Genomic DNA, 27,082 nt, shown 5'->3' with positions numbered 1-27,082 from the left:
TATACTGGAGGCATGGATAATCCACGCCCCATATATAGTCCTCCCATTTTATAATCCCCAGAACACTACAAATCACATCACAAAATTAAAAAAAACAAATTTTCAGCAGGCCAATTTTTCACATTATTCCTCTTAAAAATGTATCAAACTCCATACCTATTTTGTATCTTAACCCTCTCCCCAAAGGGAAGAAATGGTCTGAACATTTTTTTCCTACCCAATGGAGATATTACTAGGATTCTTGCAGGCTAAGGGGAAATAAAATGAAACTGCAGTTAATATTGCCCACAGTGATGGCATCATACTTCCAATACAATCTGACCAGAAAGGAGTAAGGGAACATTACTTAAATTGCAACAATCCTGTCCAAATATATCTTGTTCAGTCTGATCCTAGGACACTGTCCAGAATAATGTATCTACAGGAGTTGCAATTTAAACCAATTTTCAGCTTCCTCTCCTTTGGAGCACTTTCTGAAGGACATAAGGTAGGATATCCGCCTAATAAGATACAGTAAAAGACATTAAGTATGCTGCAAAGAGGAGGAAGGGAAGCAAATGAATTTCTGCACTTAGTTTGAATGGGTAGACAAGCAACCTTATAATTAGAAAGAGCATTTAAAGTTAATACAATTGTCTATATTTACAAAAGTACGTAATTCATAAATGAAAAGTAATCTGAGGACAACTGTCATCCACTTGGCCAGTTCATATGGAATCCAAAAATTCAATGGATGTTTTACAAGCACCTGTTTTACAAGCATGTTTGGATGTTTTACAAGCACCTCTTCAAAATAGATCTTCATGTAATCCTGTGCAAGTAAGGGTAATAAATATATAAACATAGTATTTGTTGCCTCTGAGTGGTGTATGGTAAATCTGAATACCTTTGCCCATGCACAGTACCACATCAAGTCAAACCATATCATATTATAAGCTCTCATTGTGATTCCCACATTGACTGGGAGAGGCATTAGGTAAACACTGACATCATTTTTCATCTGTGAACTTTAGTGGTCCAACCAATCAGCACCAGTCTCAATGAAGGACTTTATGCTCATTTAGCACTGCAGTACTTAGACCCCTAGTAAAACAGAGCCTACAAAGCTATGAAATGAATTACAGTGCCAAGATTCTAGGCATTGTGAAGACAGACCTTACTAAAGCCACAAGCACAAACACATCTGTGACAGGAGAGAGAAGTATATCTCTTTCATTCAGCAGGGTGATTCCAAAAAGCAGGATACACATGATTTCCTTTCAGATCAGGAAAACAGTGGCTTAACTGCATAAGAAACAGCTGTTAATCAGGTAATGGATTTACAGTGCTAGCTACTAAACTATCAGAGAAATTTTTTACAGCTCTCACACTAATATTTATGGCTTAGGGAGGCAATCTCCAAATGTGGTTGGACTCATTGCCTTTCTTTAATATCATGTCTATGTATATACAATCGGGCCAAGACCAAGGTAGGAATCAAAAGTAGTATAACGGTTTATTCCAACAAGACTATTATTTGGATTTCTTGTGAACAAATGGAATCCACAGAGTCATGGTGTAGTCAATCTTTCGAGGCAGGGGAAAGTAGGGATTTATAAGACATAGTCCATAAAGCTGATCTAAAAACCCACTAGTACTATGTAGTAGCTACAAAATGGAGCTACAGACTGATTTATTATTAAGCTTATGTAATTGAAAAGCAAGAGATTGTAGATACAGCAAATGCATAATTACCTGATTTTTTGATAAAGCACATACAAGGTCCATGCAAGGTATCAAAGGACTGAGCTGCTTTGACAGAGGTCTGAGTGAGGCACCCCTTCAACACTGCTTTATAAAGCAACATGGCCTTTTGCTTCTAAAGGCAAAGGGCCACATTATTTTGCTTCAATTTCTGAGGCCTCCTTCAGCAGTTCCAAAAATCAGAAGAGGTGTATAAAATATAATATGAATCAGTTCCTTCTGTTGTCTAACTACCTTCCACCATCTAAGTCTTGCAGCTCTAAAAATCATCATCCATTTTCATATATGTACACATGTACAGGCCAACCCTTTGTGACAGCATTTACAAACCTTTGGGATGTATCTATTCTTTTTATATGAATATTTCATTCTCTGTAAAATAGCTTGTGGTAGTATTATAGTTATCTTGGGTTCAAAACACTTTGGCCTTTGTTTGTTCTCATCTTTAACTGGTCCAGAGATGGGGTATTTCAATTAGCAATGGACAATTTGCCCACTCTATGAAATGTTGAAGAGCAGGCTATTTTGCTAATTGGACCTAGACTCTAGCCTGAGAGGCCAGTGTTGATTGGCTGACTGCTATTAACAATTGTGTTTGTTGCATAGTTCCATGCATATCATTCACTGTTCAAGATGGTCTTCTAATGCTAAGTGACCTCATGAGTCTTGAATGCCATGAAAGAGGTAGCTGATGCTGATATACAAGTACTACAACCCATGCAGGTTATGATCCTTGATGGAATGGTATTACTGCATAAAATAGAAACAGAGAATTGGAACCATTTAGACAATCAACCCCTACAAAGTGCAAAAATACAAATTAAAGCATCCTTGCCAGATTGCTGCCCCTCCGCTACTTGAAGATATCCAGCAAACATATCCTACCACCTTTAGTTCTTGGTTCTACTGTTAAATTGTTTATTTATTTTCTTTATTTATAAAATTTGTCCCCACCCATCTCCCCCCAATGGGGGACTCTGGGCAGCTCACAACTCATTAAAAACAATAAATAAATATACAATTAAAAGCCTATATACAAAGTTATAAAAGAAAAAGGGAAAAGTCCAGGAGGCTGATGGTGCGGGGCAGCAACGCCAGGCCTCTAAGGGACTAGCCAACCCCACACTTGATGACTTCCGTTCCCACCCCAGGCCAGATGGCAGAGCCAGGTCTTCAAATCCCTCCGGAAGGCCAGGACTTAGGGGGCCAATCTCACCTCCTTAGGGGGCAAGATATTCCAAAGAGTGGGGGCTACAGCAGAGAAGGCCTGCCTTCTGGACCCCACTAGTTAAAGCTCTTTTGCCGAGGGGGTCCGGAGCATGCCCTCTCTGTGTGATCGGGTGGGACGGGTTGAAGTCGTGGGGAAGAGACGGTCCCTCAGGTAACCAACACCTTGAATTGGACCCAGAAGCAAACTAGTACCCAATACAGCTCGCAGAGCAACAGTGTTATGGGAGTCCTTCTTCAGGCCCCAAAAATAGCTCCCGCAGCTGCATTCTGGACCAGCTGAAGCTTCCAGATACCCTTCAAGGGTAGCCCCATGTACAGCGCATTGCAGTAGTCTATCTGGGTGATAACAAAGGTATGAGTGACCGTTCGAAGGGCATCCCAATCCAGGAAAGGGCGTAACTGATGTACAACCCGAAGTTGTGCAAAGGCCCTCCTGGCCACGACTGCCACCTGCTCTTTGAGCAGGAGCCGTGAGTCCAGGAGGACCCCCAGATTACGCACTGGGTCTGTCTGCGCAGTGCTACCCCATCCAGCACCAAAGATGACAAAATCCCGTATACAGAGGAGCCATTAACCCACAGCCACTCCATCTTACTAGGGTTCAGCTGAAGCTTGTTGTTCCCCATCCAGACCCTTACAGCCTCCAGGCACCATGAGAGGGGTGGTCACAGCATCACTTACCTCACCTGGGATGGAAATGTATAATTGAGTATCATCAGCATACTGATGATACCTCATCCCATAATGGCGGATGATCTCATCCAGTGGTTTCATGTAGATGTTGAAAAGGAGTGGAGAGAGAACCGAATAGCACCCTGCAAAGGAGGGGCCAAGGATGGAACCTCTCGCTCCCTATCACCATCAATTGGGATCAGCCCTGAAAAAAAGGAGGTGAATCAGCACTAGACCATGCCGCCCACCCTTAATTACCTGAGTTGTCCCAACAGGATACCGTGGTCAACAGTATCAGAAGCCACTGAGAGATGAAGGAGAGCAAGGATGGTCGCACTTCCACTATCCCACTCCCACCAGAGATCATCCATAAGTGCATCCAATGTCATTTCCATTCCATAACCGGGCCTGAAACCTGACTGAAAAGGGTCCAGATAATCCGTTTCCTCCAGAACCCTTTGGAGCTGTGATGCCACCACTTTCTCAACCACCTTCCCCAAAAAGGGGAGGTGGGAGACTGGATGGAAATTGTCCAGTATGGAAGGATCCAGGGAGGTTTTCTTGAGGGGGTGAACCAATGCCTCTTTAAAGGCAGCTGGAAACACTCCCTCCTGCAAGGATGTATTAACCATCACCTGGATCCAACCACATGTCACCTCCCGAGCTGCTTTCACTAGCCAGGAGGGTCATGGATCCAGATGACAAGTGCTGGCCTTCACGGTCCAGAGGATCCTGTCCACTTCCTCAGGAACAACAGAATCAAACTGTTCCCAGATAACTGGGTAAGAATGATCCCCTGGTATCTCCCCAGACCCTGCACCATGCTCGGAGCCTAACTTGGAATGAATCCAAGCGATTTTATCCTGCAGATGCTCTGAAAATTCTTCCATGCAGCCCTGCAAATGAATCCCCAGATCCCCCTACCAAGGAGGGTATCTAGTGATCCCAAACAGGGCTGCCGGGCGGCACTCTGCAGATGTGATAAGGGTGGAGGAGTATTGGTAATTAGTAATTGTTGTTACTATTAAGACGTTTTCCTAATATTCAATCAGAATTTGCCTTCCTGTAGTCATATGACCATTATTCTATGCCTTGAATAGAGACATAGAATAAAAAAAAAGAGGTCTTGGTTTTCTTCTATGTGACACCCCTTCAAGTATATGAAAGAATGCCATCATAGCCTCCCTCCATCATCTTTTCTCAAAGCTAAATATCCCCAATTCCTTTCCCTCCTTGTAAGAATTGGTTTTCAGTCTCTTGACCGTCACCATCTTTTTTCATGCCTATTCTGGTATCTAAATCCTTCTTAAAGTATCATGCCCAGAACTGGACACAGTACTCAAGGTGGAGTCTGACTAATGCAGTATACAGTGGAACTATTACTTCCTGTGGTTTGGAAACTATACATGCAACAAAAATTTAATTTGCTCTTTTGGCAGCAATGCCACTCTGCTGATTCAAATAAAAGCAGGATATATATTGAGTGAGTGAGTAGGTAAATAAATTCAGCTTGTGCTTAGTGAAAATTCCAAAATACTTTTCATATGCATTATTAACAAACCAGGTATTTTACATCCTATAACTTTGGATGGTATTATTTTTTTATGTGAAAAGCTTTCTATTTTTCTCTGTTTGGATTTTTTTTCAGCCCACTGAAAAATCAAGGTCATTTTGAGTTGTCTTTTAAAATATTAGCTACCTCATCCAGTTCTGTATCACTTGCAAATTTGATAAGCAATCCCTCTATCTTTTTGTCCAATTTATTAATAAGAATGCTAAAGAGAATCAGTCCCAAGAACTGAACTCTGCAACCTCAGTCCAATTTAATGGGAAACCATGATGAATATTCTTTAACTACAGTTTTCAAGCCAACTGTGGAGTCACTTAATAGTAAGAATGGGTTGGATGACACATCTAAGTGCATTTGTACACTTAGCCACTAATTATCTCACTAAGCATTATCTATATATTTGAAAATTTTCAACTATTTTCTTGATTGATTACACTCTCACTATGGTAGCTAAGATGAAGTTGTGCTTGATAGGTACAACAGTTTGCGTGGGAACACTACTCATACTGAATGCCTGATAAACAGTGTAGCAAGTACATACTACTTCACAAACAGTTTTAGAATCACTTGGAATGTCACCGTCAAATGTGCAGCAAAAACAAAATTAACAAAAGACTCGGCATACAAAACGATTGATACACAGTAATATAGCAACCAATACAGTTGTATAATGCAGAACTACACTGGCAGTCATTAATTGTCAACTGCTGTTAGAGTCCTTTGTGGATGGATTGATGTATGGACAAACAGATAGCAAGCAAGCAAACTGTCCCTCTTAAGGATTCCAATAAGAAACAGTGAATAGAAATGATACTTGGTCCATCTTTATTCACTTGATACAGATGCAGTGGTAATAAAACTTTGACAATACCTCCCCAACTGTGCTTACAAATATCCCACACTGTTACAATTAGCCACTGGAAATGGCAAATACTTCTTTAATATATTTATGATGCCCTAGGAACACAGATGGATATTCTACTGGTTTTAATGTTTATTGTTTGTAATACCACTAGTGACTGCTAATGAATGGAATTTTTTTTATTGTAAGTTATTCAAATAATCTTTAAAACATTTTGGAAGATTCTGGAACATGTAGGAAATTGGAGAAATGACAACTTTCAGTATGCTGATGATACTTAGCTGTATATCTCAGCCCATGTGAGTTAAGCAATGCCATGACCTCTCTCTTGCAGTGCCTGGAGGCTGTTAAGATCTGGATGGGGAGCAAGCAACGGGTTGAAACTGAACCCTGGCAAGACAGAATGGCTCTGGGTTTGGGGTTCTTTGATCCATGGAGAATTGCCATCTTTGGTCTTGGATGGGGTTGTACTGCCCCAGACGAACCCGGTGCGTAATCTGGGGCTTCTCCTGGCTTCGCGATTCCTGCTCAAGGAGCAGGTGGCAGCTGTGGCCAGGAGGGCCTTTGCACAACTGTGTATTATGTACCAGTTACACTCTTTCCTGGACCAACAGGCCCTTCTCACAGTCACCCATACCCTAGTCACCTCTCATCTTGACTACTGTAATACGCTGTAAATGGGGCTGCCCTTGAAAAGTATTCGGAAGCTTCAGTTGGTTCAGAATGTGGCAGCCCGCATAGTTTTGTGCAAGTCTAGATTTGCACATGTGTCACCTCTCTTACAGGAGCTGCATTGGCTGCTGATTTGCTTCCGGGTCCAATTCAAGGTGCTGGTTATCACCTTTAAAGGCCTACATGGCTTGGGGCCAGGCTATTTGAAGGACCACCTTTTCCCAGTTTCATCTGCCCAACCCACCAGATTGGGGAGACAGGGCAAGGAGGTCCATCTAGTGGGACTGAGTAGGGCCTTCTCCATGGTGGCTCCCTCCCTGTGGAGCATCATCCCCACAGAGATAAGACTGACCTCCATCTTGATACCCTTCCGCAAGGCCCTGAAGACATGGTTTTGCCAACAGGCTGGGGATCCCAGGTCAATACAGAGCCCATCAAGTGGCTAGGGTAAATGTCTTGTTATTGCCAGGGTTGTGAGGGGATGTAGCGGATTTTGTATTTGGGGTTTTTATTTCTGTAAGACACCTGGAGTCACCGTGAGTGAGTTATGTGGCCATATAAATTGCTTAAATAAATAAAATAAATAAATAAATAGAACTTTGCCAATCTAGGCATTCCATTTTCAAAAGCAATTTAAGGGTAGAACATACAGCATTTACAAGTAAAGTGCCATCAACTCTACAGTTAGTAAGTATTCAAGTAAGGCAATTAGATGTTCATGAAACTTTACAACTGCCTCTGAATGCACAATACACAGCTATCTAAAATTAAGTGAAGAAATGCAAGAATTGGTTGGTGGAAGGCACACAAATACCAGATTATGACAGTGAACATGATTTAAACATACAATACATTTATATACATGTTTTCTTGATTTGAGTTGCATTGTGTTAGATCTATTAATATATGCTATCACTAACATATATCTATTATCACTGCCTTTGAAACATGAAGCACCATTTCAATGTTTGCTCACATCTTCATCTATAAAATAATTATTCAAATATGTACTAATTAATGCTTCTTAAGCTACTAACTAGTTGAAATAACAGGAACCTCACGCTTTACAAAACCTTTTGCATAATTTCTTTGAAGCCACTGTTGAGATGCTATTTATAAAATAACACTGAAGAAGCACAACAGTTAGCAGTTGAGCAACAGTTTGAATGAAACCAAGCATAGATCAGAGATACAGAGCATAGGCATATAGTTAAACTGACAAGGGTTTTGTAAATCATAAACGAGGGAAGTTCTGTCAAATTTCTAGAGAGTTTGTGGCCATTTTGAATGCCTTTATTTTGTCACTAAAGCAGTATTTCTAAGGATGCCAATATGTGGCTTCTGAACTATGTGGGGAAACACCTTAAGAACCAGGATTATACCTTAAATACTGAAAACTTAGCAAGATTTCTTAGCAAGCAGGTACACACAAATAGCCCCTTTGGATGAATGTTTATCTTAAACAAATCACACCCATCAGCAAAGAAGTTCCATGAGAAATGATTCCCCTCACCTAGGACGTAGGAGTAACACATTTATAAATGCAAGAAAACAAACATAATGTGAGACCTACCATCAGCAGACCATTTACTTGATTTATAACTTTTCTATTTGCATTTCTTTTCTCTGCAATTCCATCGGAAAGCAGCATAGGAGCCAAAAAAAGAGAAGAGGGAACTATTCCTAAAGTTAAGACCTACTTAAGTGAAGAAAAATGAGCAAGGGGAATAAGAAAGAAAATGGAAGAATCAAGTCCACTGTACCTGCTGCTGCTGAAAATGGAGGAGTTCCACTGGGCTCATTTCTCCATTGGTTTCTCCACTGGCTCCTCCCTCTCTTCCACACCCTCCTCCTCCTCCTCCTCCTCCTCCTCCACCACCGCCACCACCACCACCTCCTCCTGCTCCATCAGTTGGATTGTTTAGGCTGCTGACACCATTTTGACTGGAGGGAGTAGAACGTATTGTCTCCGAGGCTGATTCAACCATCATGACTTGCTAGCAGCACCTTTATAAAGAAAGAAGTAACAAGACATCTGAGCAAAGATTTGAGCTGCAGATTCTAAACTATGCTTGAGGATAGCCTCCTAATAAATGGTGTTTGATTGCTTTGTAGGAGATTTGCAACTATATGTCTAGAGAGCAAGATTCCTCTGACTATTTTTGTGTATAAAATAGAATTGTTCGACCCATTTGCTATTTTTGAATTTATAACCAGATTATGGATTCCAATTCTAGTAAATAATCTCTGATGGATTACATCTGTGATAATAAAACTAATTCTATTACTCTATACAAGTCCATCAACACAGAACTAACATTACCAATCAAAATACATCACTTAGCTATTTATTTTTTTCCTTCCTTAATAGCGTTCCTATGATAAATGGAAATGCAGGAATGCTACAAATGGAAGACAGTGATGACAAGAAACCTCTCCCTTGTATAAAGTTCTTTGACAGAGGTATAGCAAATTGTACGATAAACATGTAAGTGTGAATTGATGATGCTATCAGTTTAATCATAATATTATGGAGTCTTTTACCTAGCTCTGCAGTCAGCACAAAAACTGTTTGAAGAAATGAGAATTTCACCAGAAAGCAAGGAGATGCTTCAAAAAGTTTATCTCTGGGAAAACTCTGCCCCTTCTATATAGTACTATTTAACAAATACCCAAGCAAATATCATTTTTTTCTTAAAACATGAACAGTAATTATATTCCTATTTTTTAATTACATATATTTAACTCATATATCCCTCTGTCATCAAGAAGCAAATATTATTTACTCCATTTTAATTTTTTTATTTCATATTTGTATGTTTTTCCCCTCAAAAAAAAAAAAAAGACAAAAAGACAAAAACAGCCAACATCCACGTATAAGGAAATACAATATTCAGTGCAAAACAGTTTTTAGAAGTTCATAAAATGCTACAACGAATCTTTTAATAGAATTTTGATTCCATGCCAAAGGGGGAAAATAGACAATATAACATTCATTATAATTAACAAGGGGATCATAAAACATTTTAATCAAGTATACACACCAATATCCCCACTTCAGCATTCAGCATACAAAATTATATACATAGAGTACAAATCTGCTCTTGAAGTAGTTAAAGCTAATAGAAGCACTGGGCACAAAATATATATAGCAGTAGCGTAGGACAGTGAGAATCACCACCTCATGAGAACTTACAGGTAAAACCTACCTTTTCAGTGCAAGTTAATACAGAGGCAAGGTAATGTCCATCTGCATTGTGTTCAAGCATTGTAACAAGAAAAGACAGCAATGCACAACTACTGCTTGGTATGTGTGCAAATTGTACAGGAATGCATCTGGATGTAAACCAGTGGTGAAGTGCTTGATTGAAAGCATCTGTAGATAATCTAAAATTTGTCCAGCAAAGGCTACATATATCCTAAAAATAGTCCTACTTGTAGACAGTATTAAAATAAGGGGCAGCTAGTTTGGTGTAGTGGTTAAGGCATCAGGCTAGAAAACGGGAGACCATGAGTTCTAGTCCTGTGTTAGACATGAAGCCAGCTGGGTGATCTAGTCACTCTCTCTCAGCCCTAGGAAGGAGACAATGGCAAACCACTTCCAAAACACCTTGCCAAGAAAAACTTCAGGGACTAGTGCAGGCAGTCGCCAGAAGTAAAAAACTGACTCTTCATAGACGCTACAGTTAGTTAGGAAACTATTGTAAAACAGCTGTAGAACCGAACTCAGTATCTCATATCACTGACACTTTGCAGGAAAGATGCTGGGCACAGACAGTGAAAGTAAGTGCATAAGGCTGGAAAATCGTCCATCCTAAAAAACTGTTGCTCCACCTATCTAATTCAAAGTTTTCATTACAAAGACAAGCAATGCTGTTAAAAAAAGTGTTAAGATAGAAGCTGACAGAAACTGCTCCAATAGTTGTCCAAATTATAGAAAAAACTTTCTCATGTGTTGTCTTCAGATGTATTTACCTATAGCTACCATAATATGCAACTATCACAGTGCTAGCTGAAGATAGTAAGAACTGCATGCCAACACAACTGGAGGTCACAATAGTTAGGAAAGGCTGAAGACTACAGGTTTATAAATTTCACATCAATTAAACATCACAAAATATTTGTGAAGACAACGAGAAACATATAAAGATTTGTGAGAAAGGGTGCATGATTTTTCCAGACACAGGAGATAAAGTTATTCATTTATTTGTTAAATTTGTATCCCACTTTTCCTCAATGAGATCAAAGCTGCTTACACCGCATTCTCTCCTGCAATCCCTCTGCCCTCAAGCATCAACTCTATTAAATGGGCTGGACTGAGAGAATGTGACAAGTCCAAAGTCACCAGTGAGATTCCACGGCTGAAAGCAAACTTGAGCCTGTATCTTCCCAGTCATAGTCCAACACTTAACCATTATATCACACTGGCTCTCAAAACTTCTCTACTCAAAAACTGCAAGAGAGTACACAGCCAATACAAAGAGGTCAACAGTGGGAAAGATTGCTCACTTCTTCAAGTCATTAGCACCATGGAACATGGGCTCAGTATTACGAAAGGCAGTCATACTTGATTCTCCAATATAATAATATGGAGTAATTCTACCCCCACCCTTTATAAAATGGTTCAGAAGGTCCTCCAATTTTAATTTTTAACTTTAAATAATGCTAGTAGGGTTGTTTGTATAGGAGGCTTTTTCCCATTGATTCCCTCCCTCCTCCCCCCAAAAACGTTTTAAACTATAAAAGGATAATCTCCATAACAACTTTTAAAAACTGGGAAGGAGGGGGAGGAATGAAGGCACTCATAGCTCTGTCTGTCAATCCTTCCTCTCAACTGCATTAGGACTTAGACTGAAGAGAAGCAAAAAGCAAACTTGCTTCCCCTCATACTGCCAGCATCCCATGGCAAAATGAGAACAGCATCAATTCACAATCACCAATTCCTTGTCTCACTTTGCTCTGTACACACACATACAATCTTCATTGTTGCAAGACCCAGGAGGTCTTGCCGTTCTGCTGCTTGGGATGGGGCCGTCCACTTCTCAGTCTGAATGCATGATCTTATGAAAGATAAAGATAATGCCTTCCTAGATGGTTAGACAATAACAGTTTAACATTTCTCCCACTCCCCTCCCTCCAAAGCAAAAATAGCCAGACCCTCAAGTGGAAGATGCAGAAAAGAAGGCTTTGGAAAATTTACTTGTATTTACTTCTCCCAGATATTCAGACTAATAATTTTGTATGTAATTGAAGTAGCTTCCCTCTCAGCCCAAACCACAATCAGTACTACGACCAAAGAGAGATGAGTAAGAATCTGAAATGGCTGCTTGCTGAGTAAATTTGCCAGCAAGGCTTGCCTATCATAAGGGTTGGAACTCTGAATAGTCCCAACAGCTGGTATTAGTACGCCTTTATTTAAAGAGAGAGAGAGAGAGAGAATGAGAGAGAGGGAGGGAGGGAGAGAGAGCAGACTTAGAGAAGGCTGGAAGAGAAGAGCGCTTCAAAGAAATTCTTTCAAGATACTGCTGGGTTGCTGTTTATGTTCCCAAGTTGAGACTCTTGAAGGTGTACTCTAATCACACTGAGTATTTCCTCTGCAACTACTAAAATGAGTTGTTCATCTATAAAATGAAAGCAGACTCCAGTATGTATTCACAGTATTTCAGTAACCTAGCAAATGGAAATTTAAAGAAGGAAATGCCAATTGCCTTAAATTGATTAACACCAATTTGGTTAAGATCAATGAGTAATGTGCTGCTACTGTAATTACATTCAAAAGTCTCATTTCACCCTAATAAGCCTATCTAGAATCAAACTACTGTAATAGTAATACAAAACAAAGCTGCTAACACGCAACAGACACACTAGGATGTCTTATTTTAATTTTCTTCCTCTGTGAAGAAAGCAGTAGTCGTGCTTCCTTCAAGAGTGCTGCTTCCTAGACTAAAGTGAAGCACAAAGGCCAGAAGGAACTGATCAGACAAGCAGCCAGCAAGTTTGCAAGCAGAAGGGACAGAAGAGGAGGATTTTTTTTTTCTACCTTTTCTTTGCTGCATGTGGATTTTCCCTTTTCTTTTTTGGCACGATAGACCAACAAACTGGGAACAACATAATTGCTGAAATGTGGCATGTAATAATAGCTATTCAGAAGCTGATCATTCATATTAAACAGGGTGAAGCAAGCTTCTCATTTGCATGTTTGAGATTATATGCATTTCAAAAGTCATTTCCGCAGGGTGTATGAATGACATTAATTCCCATGTGGAGTTGTCGACTCCCTCCTGTAGCCCCTCACACTATCAAATGCACACAGAGCAACACAGAATGGCATACTTGTACCAGAGAATTCAAGAACACAACATTATTGTGATTTGGATTTATGGAAAATATACATTTCTAGTTAACAATATTATGCTGTATAAAGGATAAGATGACATTAGGATACTCAAACAAAAATTCTTGGAGCACAGAAATTACCAAGTTATCAGAAAAGATAGCAAACATTTTGGAAACAAAATACAAACCACACCCAACTTTTAGCATCATATGTTAACTCTACATGTTGTATAATCATATACAGAACTCAGAAGAAACTACCCTCCATTTCACAAAGCAAATAGAGTAAAGCCAGTTGTCAGAAAGAAAACTTGCTTTTCATTCTGACAATTGTTCCATCATTTTTCTTTACCTAGCAGTAAACATGACAAATATTGTCTTAAGATTTATATGCAGCTCACACACATTTAGGGTTTAACTTCTCTTATTTTATTATATTTCTACTAGCTTTTTCGTTCCTTCCCATCAATTTATTAGAAATAAACATTTTATTTGAAGTACTTCTTAATTAATACATGAATGTTCATAGAAACATAGATACTTTCTGATACAATCAGACTATTAAACAGACAAAAATGGTCAATCAGCACAGGTTGTTGATTGCCATTTGTAACAATGCCTATAATTAAAAAGTATACCATTTCTTAATTCAGTTGCTAAAAATTGATTCCTAGTAGTATTCTTTGGGCCATATATAATAGCACTATTATCTGTTTCACTCATTTAATAGACATCAACATTTGTATCTGTATGAATAAACGTTTAACATAGGTACACAAACTTATTTATCCTTTGCAGATCACACAACTGAATTTACTTCTAAAGCAATCCCTCTATGAAAAGGAATTCCCTTATATCTCCCATACATGGTAGAGTATATCTTCCAAGAGAGGACTTGCTGCAACTCAGATATATTTTACAACAAAATGTGCAATTGTTTACATTTCCCATGGCTAGATCTGAGGCCATATCAAAGCCACCTGAATGAGAATAGATGTAATGGACAGATCACGCGAAAGATAACCATGCCATCAACAGTTCTGTTATCCATTCATTACTGGTTTCACATTGGATTCAAGGATGGGGAAGGAAAACCATATAATTATCAATATCACATGTATCGAGTCTTGTTCTTTTAATGCATTTCTTGCATTTACAATATAAAAATAAATCCTAAGAAGATTACAATATAAATTCAGTTAAAAATTATTCCCTTTCACCTTCTATGCACGATATTAACAGTATTCATATATACACACAGACCATTTAAAGTGTCTTTTATGTACAAAAATGGATTTAACTGAGAGAAATACAAAGGCTGGTTTGGGGTAGGGATGGGATTTTATTACTGCATCCAGTGTAGACATTAGCTAAACTTATATTTTAAAATCAAAATTAGCGGGGGGGGGGGGAGAAGCTGCAGCCTTGTCTTGCCTGCAATGTGGTATTTAGGCAGGTGGCAGCACATAGCTGACTGTATCTAGATTTGGAAGCTAAGCAGGCTCAGACTTAGTTAGCACACGGGTGGGAAATTGTTAGATAATACCAGATCTGCTGGCTACAATGGGAAGCAAGGAAAAGTGAAAAAATTGAAATAAGGCAAAGACAACCCATGCGGCCAAGAAAACAACATTGAGATTTCCATGAACGCAACAGGAGCCAAGCTGAATGCAAAGGAGATACATACACATACGTATGTGTGTGTATGGGTATGGGTATGGGCATATGTATCAAATTTTCTTCTCTAGGCACTCATTTAATTCTGCTCATGCCTGGCTGAAGATCGCAACCATGGCAGACCCAGAAGGAAAATAAACTATAATGCTGAAAAATCATACCACATGTATCATCACTATAGAAATCAAATAAATAACAACACAGCAACAACCCCCAGTGAGGCACTACCTTGATGTGGTTGTGGGGCTTACGTGCTCCGAGGAGGATGAGAGCTATGCTAGAGGTTCCATACTGGACAGGTCTCATCAAAAGAGCCAAATGAAGAGTCTCTCTCCCATAAACAATATGGTGAGACATAATTTACAGAAACCTGTAACAGATTGGTCATTGCCTGGGTCAACAAGGACCATGCTAGGTGTTCTAGTTCCTAGACATCTGGTGACAAGTGGGCTACAGGACTCAGGACTGTTGGCTGAGCAACCAGGGCCAGCAGTTGCAGGACTACTGGAAGAAAAGTTGTTTACCCATTGCAAATATATATATATATATATATATATATATATATATATATATATATATATATATATATTTTGGTCTGCGCTCAGTCATTACTGACCCTGCAGTGACTGCTTTGGACTAATCCTTTGCAGTTTTCAGGGCAATTGTTTTCGGAAGTGCTAGCAGATCAACGTTGATTTATAATATGAAATAAAGTATTCACAGAAGTAGAATTGAAAGAGCTGCAAACATCTACCCAGGGCAAAGAAATCGAAGCCTTGCCAGAAGTAGCTCAGACTGTAGAGGCAATCCAAGGGAAGTTGGCAGTACAGAAAGCCATCATAGCCACTGAATAATTTTCATTCTCAAGCCAGGCAGCTTCTCCTCTGCCTTCTCCTCAGAAAGAACAAAGCCCTCCAAATAAAAAACAAGAGGAATTGAAATGAAGAATAACTGAGCATCTGGAGCAGCACAAAAAGAACAGAAGGCACAGCACAATATTAAAAGATGTCCATACTGTAATATCAAATATAAGCTCACTGCAAGAAACAAGCCAACTAATGTACATCATGGCTGCAGTTATAACTGAATGCCTTGGATACAAAATCAAACAAGAAAAAAGCCAAACAATGCACCACCAAAATGGAAGGTCAGGTTGGAAAATAAGATCAGCATGCTAAGATCAGATGCAAGCAAGCCAGAACAGATGAAAGAAAAGAAGCTGAAGAACAAGAAGACCAAAGAATGCCCAATCAAGAAATATCACCTAGAAACAAGGAAGATCAAAGAAGCACTGGAAATAATAAAGCAGCAAATGACAGCCATAGCCAAGAAGATCAGCAGGTACAAAGCTTGAATTGCACACTTTGGGCAGAATCTCCAATTCTAGTTGAATCAGAAACATTTCTACCAAGCCATCAGTGGAGAGACTGCAATGAACTAATCAATACCTTGACAAAGAAGAAACAGTGCAATTCTCAGTGCAGCTATGTAAGAAATATAACAAGAATGCAGCTAGGATGAAGAAGGTGAATAATTTTTTTTTTTAAAGCTCATGAAAGAACTTGTAATAACAGCAGAAATGGTGGAGAAAGGGCAAGGAAGATCAAGAATTGGTCAGCACCAGGTGAAGATGAACTGCATGGTTTTTGGTTGAAACATCTGTCTCGTCTGCAGCTACTCTTTGCCAAGCAGTTTAACAACATACTGCAAGGAGGTGAAACTGAGGATTGGTTAACATCTGGCAAAACCTACCTGATAATGAAAGATCCAACAAAAGGAGCAATGCCAGGCAACTACAAGCCAATTACCTGCTTGCCAACAACTTTCAAATAGCTGACTGGTCATCCAGTTGAAAAGAAGCTCTTTCCACCTGAGCAGAAAGGAAACTGCCCAAACAGCAGAGGAACAAAAGATCAGCTCCTAACTGACAAGACGATTTTGAAAAACTGCAAGAGAAGGAAGACCAACTTGAATATAGCTTGGATTGATTACAAGAAGGCATTCAACTCCCTGCCACATGACTGAATAATCAAGTGCCTAGAAATAACAGGAGTCAGTAGAAACCTCAGAATCTTTGTGCAAAGTTCAATGGCAAAATGGAAGACACAGTTGCTGATCAATGGTGAGAGACAGGGAGAGGTTAATATCTAGAGAGGAATCTTTCAAGGAGACTCACTATCACCACTAATGTTTGTCACTGCATCGATTCCTCTGACAATAATACTGAACAAGTCAGGACACGACTATCAAACATCAAAAACATCTGCTAGGCTATCCCACCTCCTTTCCATGGATGATCTGAAACTGTATGGAAAAACACCATCTGAAATAGAATCACTGCTCAACACTGTCCAGATATACAGCCAAGATATTGCAATGGAGTTTGGACTGGACAAATGTGTCACCCTTACAATCAAGAGGAGAAAAATAGTGAAAACTGAAGGAATCAAGATGCCCTATGGAAAAAACCTGGGCATCCTTCAAGCTGACAACATCAAGCACATTGAAGTCAAGAAGAAGGTTACGATTGAATACATCATGAGAGTGAAGAAAATCTTAAAGTCCAAACTCAGTGGAGGAAATACCATCAAGGCAATTAACACCTGGGCAATTCCAGTCATTAGATACACAGCTGGAATAGTGGACTGGACTCAAGCAGAAGTAGAAGCCCTGGATAGGAAGACCAGAAAAATAATGACAATGAATCATGCCCTTCATCCATGCAGCAATGTTGACAGACTCTACTTACCAAGGTGCATAGATGGGCGTGGAATGTTGCAAGTACACCAAACAATTGAAGAAGAAAAAAGGGCATTGGAAGAATATCTAAAGGACAATGAAGAAGATGCACTGAAGCTAGTACACCATGAAGGCTTACTGAATACTGAAGAGACCAAACTGGCCTACAAAAAAGACTAACGAAAAGAGACATGTATTACATAGTCAGTACAAAAAAAAAACTAGCAGGCAAAGCAGATAACAACAAAACCTGGCAATGGCTAAGAGCAGGAAAGTTGAAAGAGACATAGGGGCTAATTCTGGCTGCACGAAGATCAAGCCTTAAGAACAAATGCATACAAAGCCAGAATTGAGAAGACAGTAACAGACAGCAAATGCTGCCTCTTGCAAAGAAGCTGAAGAAACAGTGGACCAACTAGTCAGCTGCTGCAAGGAGATCGCATAGACTGACTACAAGCAATGGCACAACAAAGTAGCAACAATGGTGCACTGGGATATCTACAAGAAATACCATTTGCCTACAGGCAAGAGCTGGTGGGAGCACAAAACAGACAAAGTAATAGAAAATGAAGAAGCTAAAGTGCTCTGGGACTTTAGAATTCAAACAGACAAGCACCTGCCATGTAACACCCTTGACTTATCAAGGGTTGATAAGAAAGACAAAAAAGTCTGGATAGCCGACATTGCAATCAATACCTGGAGACAGTGGACTAGAAGAGAAAGAACTGGAGAAAATCACAAAATACAAAGATCTGCAAATAGAAATAGAACAACTATGTCAAAAGAAAGTAAAGATAGTAATTGGCATGTTGGGTGCAATCCCAAAACATCCAGAGCACCACTTGAACACCACTGGCATTGAGAAAATCACCATCAGTCAATTGCAAAAGGCAGCTTTATTTGGAACAGCTTACATCCTGCAACAGTACCTTTAACACCATCAAACAACAACATCTGCCTATCCCAGGTCCTTGGGAAGGACTCGATAACAATGCCAAATCCAGTCTAATAAATAATAATAATAATAATAATAATAATAATAATAATAATAATAGTGCCATGCCTATCTTCTATAAACTCTGAAAGGAAGAGTACATACCTAGCATGTAGATATCTGGCATCTCCAATTTTTAATGATAAAAGGGGATAAGTAGCAATTTAATTGAAAGATGTCTGCTGGTATGCCAATAGTAGGCAAAACTGAATGAAATGGATAAACAGTACATCTTAGATTAAAATATAGGAAATGTCTTTCCACTATCAGGGAGGGGTAAACTTCCAACATGGAAAACACCTTATCTCTGGTTTGAAACTAGCATGGACCAGTTATCACAATACTGGAGATTTCTACTAGAAGAAGAGTACTTTAAAAGTACAGCACCTCATGCACCAAACAGTAGGTTTCAGTTATTTTAAAGTACTACATATTAAAAAGAAAACTGAATGGACGTGTCCGTTAAGTTATCAGGAGTCAAGCTTAACTCAGAGACTATCTTTGAATATACAAAAGGCACAACTGGATTTCCAAGGCTTTTGCAAAAGCATTTCCTCACTATCCATAAAAATGCCCACAGAACTTTTGGAATGCAAGAACCTAGAAATTGTGAAGCCCAAACTATTTATTTTCCCAAGAGGCCCAGAAGTATATCTTTATGATCCCAAGACATGTGTACTTGCAAGAAAATCCCTGTCTTCAGCCAACGTGAAAATTAATTTGAGCACCAGCAGTCACTATCAACCATTCTTTCAGTTTTAGACAGTAGCTAACCATTTCTCTGGCCTGGAGAACAACAACTAATTTTGCCAAGAGCATTCCAGACACAACCTATACTGCTCCATTTGCCTATATCTTGAAGAATTGGTATGCAAGTTGAACAGTTTTATTGAAATCAAGCTTTACCACTTGTTTGCAGAGCTAACAAATTACATATTTCATCTTTTTTATTACTTCACATTTGATTTTTCCTCTTCTTTTTTAGATTTTTTCCAATTCTTACCCCACTCAGGCTCTTGGCTAAGAAAAGCAAATGCTAAGCGGTGGGAGAGGGGACGGTGGAGTATGTGTAGGAGAAGGGTGATAAGCAAACGGTCTGGCCTACAGACAGGGAAGCGGAGGCAATGTCTGAAGTTTGGCAGCTATTACAAGCAGGCAAGAGCACTATCATTCAGCTGTCAGGACCAGAAGCTATAGGGAGCAGCATATCCTGGTGGGAGTCCTGCCTGGAGTTTGGAGCTTTGCTGGGAGCTCAGTAGCAACTAGAAGAGGATCAACCACACTGAGACAGCACCTCATCCCAAGTAGTGCCAGAACATTTCGAAAAAGGCAAAGGTTGTATGCTACTTTATAGACCTTGAGACTTTTGAATGAACTAAATATTAAAAGACTGAGTATTAATGACATATTTACATGGCAACATCACCTTGCAAGTCCTAGAAAGGTGGAGAGCAGTAGCCTGTTATTGGGGAAGGTACATACTGCAATAAAGCATTTTGTACAGATTTGCTATGGTGTGATGTGTCCAGTCCTTGAAAAGCAAAGAACCCTCATCTGTTTAAGAAAACAAATGCTGTTTACAGATTTAGAAACATGTCAGATAGTTAACCCTCTACTGACAAACACCAGGAACACTGGAAAAAAATTACAGCTGGGTAAAAGCAGAAGGAAAAACCTGGCTTATTCCTGTTTTTCCAGTTTGTTAAGAACTACTTACCACACAACCATAACAGTAGATTTAGCCCCAGAACAGTCATAAAACAACCGTAACACAGTTGCTTTTTAAATACGCCATATTAACAAAAGGCTGGAAATTATAACTTAAAAAAAAAACAGGTTCCCAGTACTATTATGTAACTACAGTATAATGATGGGGGGGGGGCAGACTACCATAAGCTATTTTTAATAATGTATTTTTATCATTATATTTTTAATTATAATGTACATCTGCATCTCATGTTCTAAGAAATCAAAAGTCCACTTTACATGCTATAGTGTACCATAATATGAGCCTTTATATGTATGCTGCCTTTTTCTAAAACTAGAGGCATGGGGATTTAATTATTTGCTTCAGTTCCTTATTTATGCAGTATATTCTAGTTCATCTTCAGCAGAGGCATTACAGTCCACCAGTAAAAGAAACAGAGAACTATCCTTACTGCTATCCCAGCCTACCATGAATTATTTGAGCAAAGACTTCTAAATTATTCTTAATTTTTAAATAATTCAACAGGAGGTTTATGAAGTATTTTACCGACTCAGTTACAAAACTGTTGCACAAAATGCTCCTCAGCAACTGTTCCACAGCAGCTCCATTTTCTTTCATTTGTAATGAAGCACCATGAAGACACAGAATACAGCTGTGAGATTATCCCCCTCTCCCTCTTTGTCTCAGTTACATGACCAATGAACAAGTCAGGATCCATGATCAAAATATGTATGGTCACATAAACATATGTTGTTCTTGGAATTCTGGATCTGTTTTGAATGGTATATCAAGATGACCGTCAACAAGAATTGCTGGATTTAAAAGATGCTAATGTCATTTATTTGTTGTAAAAAAAAAAAAAAGCTAACTTTGGTGCCAGACATGTAAAAAATATAAAAACGTAAAATGAGCAATTATAATTTTAAATGAGCACTAGTAGTTTACAGGCTCTTTGGAAAATGTAACTGCATGTGCGAGTAACAGAGTGCTTGCATGGAAGAAGCAAACCACTCATCCTACAATGATTAATTGAAGCATTGTGATTGGATGTCTAATTACTGTTCTTTCATAGGTAGAATCAAAATAATTTTATTCAACAACTGCCATTCCATTTCACTTGTTTATTTCAAACACACCTTTTATTTGGCAATGAAAAAGAAGCCAGGAGAGAGAAGAAAAAAGAAAGAAAGGCTACTAGAGACCCAATACCATATGGCAAATAGGCATATTAATTACTGCTACTTTTTAATTAACAATTGCTTAATCTGAGCAGTAACATTTGCCTTGACATCTTTTGACTCTCTGCTAACCTGTGAAGTGCACATGCCATGCCAAGTCATCAATTAATTTTTATTGACATTTTCTTCCCCTAAACAGGCACAATACCACGGTTTTCCAATTAACACCTCAGCACTCTCTAATTAGTGCAATTAACAGACTGATGGATGCCTGGAGTTTCCCTGAAGGGAGAGCAGAGATCAGTGGGTTTGCTATGTGGACAGATCTCCCACTGAGAGCAAGCCTACATAGCTGAGTACCCAGGTTAGAATTTTAAAAGGGAGCAACTACAGATCTGCATATATGCATATTCCATAAAATATTTGTGTAATTTCACACACATTTTATCCTAAATATATGAAAACACATCAGTGTAGTCAGCAATAACTATGCCATCTCTTTACTAGCATTAGTATATTTACAGAAATCTAAGTTCTCATGAATTTCTGTTTTTCATAGACAAAGCTGTCTATAATTAGATACTCAAATATATCACACCTATATTGCTCATGGAGCTCTTGAAGCAGCAACAACAAAGTGCCACATTTCCCTTTCATTTCTTGTCCCCTTAATCTATGAGTAAACACTTCCTTTTGTTCATCACAACTGTTAGAGTCAACTAAAAATGTGTTTTTGAAATACTATTTCTCCTTTCTGAACATTATTCCATATATCAGGCAGATATCTCAAGTTCTCTATTCCAGCCTCACTGCAATTCTTCTCTTGATTTGGTTGATACCTGCAATGATATCTCATCCAAATCAAGTTAAGGTGATGGATACAACTGATATTCCAACTCTATACATATTTGGCCCAGTTTTCTTATGTCAGCAAAAACTTATCACCTCATATCCCTGTGCTTTTCCTCTTCCAAATGTCAGATTAATAATTATCTTGCCAAGTATATATTTGTCATGAGGAGCAACCAGAAACTCCATGCCTTCCAGTCTTTCCCAATGCCCCCTTCCAACTGTCACAGAACCTTCGGCCACCAAAGGTTCTCCCTTCACCATGTCTACGCATCTGACTCTTTAAACTAATCACAGAAGGTGGAAAACCACACACATAATGTGTCTTCATGCAATCTACCACAATCAAGATGAAGTACACAGAAAACCTATTGATATAATAGCAACACTCTAAAACATTAGCAGAAACTTTAATTTCTTTCAAATGTTCCAAAACGTAAGCAGAAACCTTAATCTACACGGAAAGTAGATGTAAAACGAATCATCTTTCTTTGCAGAGATATCTAAAGACTGCAGAATGAATGTTGTTTCAGGAGAAGACAAAATCTACTTCAGGTATCAATCAGTATGGGTTTACTTTCAGGGTTCTAAGAAAAAAGGAGCACTTATCTCTATCAGAAACAATGACGCATGGGTTAATTGGAAGCAACTATCCATTAAGTCTAAACCAGAATGACCAAAAGGCAAATCAATCCACTCACTAACCTTCTACCCCTACTTTCCCATTAACCTGGAGTTCAGAATACAGAACGTTGTACACTCACCCTTCCTATTTCAGAGGTTATGATCAATCTGAGCTGGAAAGACAGATGTTTCAGTATAGTAAAAATATGGAGATCACTCTGGAAATTAATTATGGGGCACATAAGCTGTCTCCATAGCATCCTGTTTAGATCTAACAAATTCTAAGGATATGAACTGAACTGAACAAGGGTGAGAATTTTCCCCTCCCCCCATTTTAATACCTAAAGATAATTTATTTTTAGTTTTTTGCAAGCAGAAAGATTGGAAATTTTAGGAGACACCCCCCCCCCAGTATTTTCTTTTTTAGAAAGAGTAAAATAAGGTACAGTTTTATTCTAAATATTTTGTATGAAAATTGAAATGTAAAACAATACCATTACAGGATAAATCCCGTTTCTAATATAGATATATTGTATTACCTTAACACAAGGTATTCATAACAGCAAAACTGCAATCCTGTGTACACTTACCTGAAAGCAAGTTCCATCAAACATGGATCCTCTTACTGGAAAAGCATGCAAAGGACTGCTTTGGAAATTTAATAAATATAAAAACTACTACTTTGTATCCTGTGTTATACATTGAATATTGGATTTTAATGTAAGCATTTTATCTTAATAAAATAAAAAACTTTTAGACTGTGATTCTGCCTGAGAATCTGTTTTCCCTGCCATTGGATTCAAATCTTGTGACACATTACTTTCCTAGTATACAGGGAAGAATTTTCTATCTTGGTAAGTCATATACATACCCAGATTTCTGGATGGGCTCTGCCTTGTACCATCTTAATTAAAAGATGAGGATGAATGAGCTCTTGAACTACTGGCATTAAACTGGACAAGTGTTTGGTTCTGGTTAAAAGCAGAAACATTATCTTGTCTGTGTGAATTTAAGATGATAGCTGTCTTATTTTAATTGCTGTCATCTTAAATTCACACAGCTCTAGGGCAATTCCCATTTGGTCCCCACTCTGCAGTATCAGGCCCCTCTGTTCATTTTAACCTAATTTGTTTACCCAATACTTGTAGGCTCCAGGTACAAATCTGTGTTTGTAATTGAGGCTAAGTACAAAATTGTATTTATTCCCCCAAAGCAAGTACAAGAAGGTATTCCCCCAATGCTGCAAATGGTAGGGATGGTGTCTTACAGATGTTATAAAATCAAACCCAATGGCAGTTGATAAGGTTTATAGAAGCTGCATTACATAGTATCCGAAAGGTTCCTGATTGTCTACCTGTGTGCTAAGAGAAACCCTTTTGCAATAGATGTATCTATCTGTTCATTCATTCCATTTATATCCCACTACAATCCAACAAGAGACTCAACAGTTTACAGAAGTTAACTGTTCAACTTTCTAAAAAGAGCCAAAGCAAAACTAAGACATACATCAGACACTGTAGTCTTTACTGTAGCTGAAATATAAGAACATAAGAAAATACTATGTTCATTACTGACATAAGAGATGCCACAAACAGCATTTTTATGAAACCAATTTTTCACTGTATTTTTATTTTAAAGAGTTTATTTTTTCTAATACCTAATATTACATGGAGTAATACTAATTTATCAAGGACATTTAGATAAAGCAACTGAACACAAATCTCTTTCCTTTATACCTCTGAGTATGAAGATACTGAAGATACTAAAGGTAAGATAGTAAAAATCTTTAGCAAATAGCAGTGTACACTTTTCCCCTCTACAATGGGAAAGGAAAAATGTGTATGCAGCTACTGTAAAATTCAAGGCCAGAGTCATCCATGCTCAGACACAAAATTCTATGTATGTGTAGCATCATGTTCACTCCTATTCTACAAACTGCTTTGAAATAATGTCTCACTTGATACTGACTCCAAGGCTAACAAAAACTCATACTTGAAGTAGGAGAAAAAAGATCTTATGACTTTCTTATTATCTTCATGGAAACACCTCAGACTGTTTCTATTTGGTGTTTAAAATAAGCAACACATTTTCCAAGAATATATTTTCACAGACATATGAATGATAAAAGCCCCTGGAAATGACAATTTATTTATTCAAATATCTTTATTTCTACAATCCCAGCTTTTACATGTACAGAGATGAACCATTTTCTTCCCAGGCTTAAGCACCAGGATGACTTTAAAGAGCAGTTCCTTAATCATAAAATGCTTTGGAGGAGAAGAACCTGAGATAGTTCAGTATGGCTTTTTACCCTTTAATTAACACCAAAACACAGGAAATGTAGAAAAGGATTAGAAAATAAAATCTGCAAGAGCTAAAATGAATTTAAAGCATTACAGTAAATTAGAAGAGATTTAAGGAAGAAAGGGGTGGCTTAATCAAGGCTCTCCTTTAATGGGATCACCACTAGGTATGCTTTCATCCACTACTAATTTTTATTTCTCATATTTTGGACAACAGTCACCCTTGAGCTTTTCCCATATACTAATATGGCACTAAAACACACACACAGTTCCAGTCCATGATCCACGCTCCTATGCTTTTTCCTTTCCTAGACTTTTATTTCCACTACTGATTTTAAGTCCTCAGTGCAGTGCATGATACAATATTTAGATTTCATCCTTTTCTAACTTTGTGTCAAAATCATTAAACCTGAATATGAGCTGCATGATTGTACAACTGTAAAATTGTACAGCTTCTGATAGAAGCTAGAGACAACAGAATAATTACATGGACCGATTTCATGTTGTTCCTTTTATATTAAAGAATAAGAATTGTGAAGTGATCTGCACTGTACAATTGGGTATTCTATATTTGACCAATACAATTTGAAAGTCTACTCCACAGAGATAAAACAATTAGCTAGTTAAAACTACGTTTACCTAGCAGAGTCTATATACATTAACAGAAAATAAAAACCAAATAAAATGTTTGGCTAAGAATCAGACTCTCTTTAACTCAGAAGAATTTTCCCTGCATCTCCAACAATTTGAATTAAAATCATGGCGCATCAGTAACAGCACTGTCCAGTTAGCAATTATCAACAATTAGTCTCTCCAACACAAAAGTTTAACTTTCCAAGGAAGAGCTGTCATCCATCTGTAGAATAAATAATTTGCATTCAACTTTATGCACTTTATGCTCAATCTCTGATATATTTAGAGTTAGAAAGGCCCTTTCTCGTAAATGCAAACTAGCTTTTCATAATCATGCATTTTCAAAATACATTGGATAACTCCTTTTATCTTCAAACTGTATTTGAAAGGTACTAGGGGAGAATACTGAAGATCATGTTGAGCTGGACAGATAAATGGCCCCAATGTAGCTTTTACTAGTAACAGGAAGAAGTCATTCAGTGTTTCAAAACAACAAGAAACGGTGGGAAAACTACAGCCTTTCAGATGTTGAACTACAACTCCCAGCAGTCTCATCCAGCCTGTTCAGAAGTGAGCAACGTGAAGAATTGTAATTTGTCAACATCAAAAGGTCCACAGGTGCACTCACCTGCCCTAAATCCAGCATTAATAAAGATACTAATATCTTTAGAAATATTTTATATGATTTAGATAGGTTAGATTAGGAAACCTTTTCCCCTATGGAAAAGCGGAGAGGCTGGGTGAGGCAACTGGCCTGTTTTGGCTGCCTACAGCAACTGAAAAGGTGCCAGGCGTTGGCATTCTAGTTTCACCCACTGCTTGCTTTCTGCTGAGCTCTTGAAAAGATTAAAAAAGAGCCCCACTCCATCTCATTAAGAAAGTAAACACAAGAGCCATCTAAGTGTCTAATTAAGCTTCTAATTAGTCCCTGCTTGTTACTAATGCAAATTAGATTACGCCGCTTAACTACAGCATGTCCACAACACCCTTGTTAATTGCGGCCTTTTGAAATTAAATTACTCCCTAATTAGCATATCAAAGCCATTGATTCGAAGCCAGGAAAGATGAGGGCAGAAGGAAGCTGAACGCCAAGTTTTGTTAATCAGGGATGACTAATTAAATAGTGACGTTGCACACACAGGGCTCTTGCCTCACTGTTTAGAAGAAACAGGAAACCATACATACCTGCAGCTAGGAAGCAGCCTGAGTCAAAAGTGGTCAAGCCTCCTCACTGGGTCCATCCTTCAGGATATGAGAAGGAGAAAAACTACTGATTGTTAAAGTAATCCACT

The 27,082-nt window shown here is 38.4% G+C and overlaps 1 protein-coding gene across 6 annotated transcripts in view; it reads right to left on the bottom strand.

The window, feature by feature from the left end:
• FOXP4 (forkhead box P4) overlaps positions 1-27,082 on the bottom strand; it is a 181,540-nt gene that overhangs the window by 121,763 nt on the left and 32,695 nt on the right. For 4 of the 6 annotated variants that reach the window (XR_015798494.1, XM_088154112.1, XM_088154115.1 and 1 more), the window contains exon 2: positions 8,513-8,756. The exons of 1 other annotated variant lie outside the window; for it this stretch is intronic. Coding sequence is in view for 4 of the 5 variants with exons in the window: in XM_088154112.1 (XP_088010238.1) it covers positions 8,513-8,740 (228 nt within the window). In the remaining variant the exon portion in view is untranslated. Of the gene's footprint in view, positions 1-8,512; positions 8,941-27,082 lie in introns of those variants that run through there. One more of the 6 variants, XM_088154114.1, reaches the window with a different exon arrangement.

Source organism: Python bivittatus, unplaced genomic scaffold (genome assembly GCF_059951505.1).
Source record: "Python bivittatus isolate LINGU-HERP-01145 unplaced genomic scaffold, Pbiv_v1 ctg000700_np1212, whole genome shotgun sequence".
Lineage (NCBI taxonomy): Eukaryota > Metazoa > Chordata > Lepidosauria > Squamata > Pythonidae > Python > Python bivittatus.
This window is presented reverse-complemented; position numbering and strand designations above follow the sequence as displayed.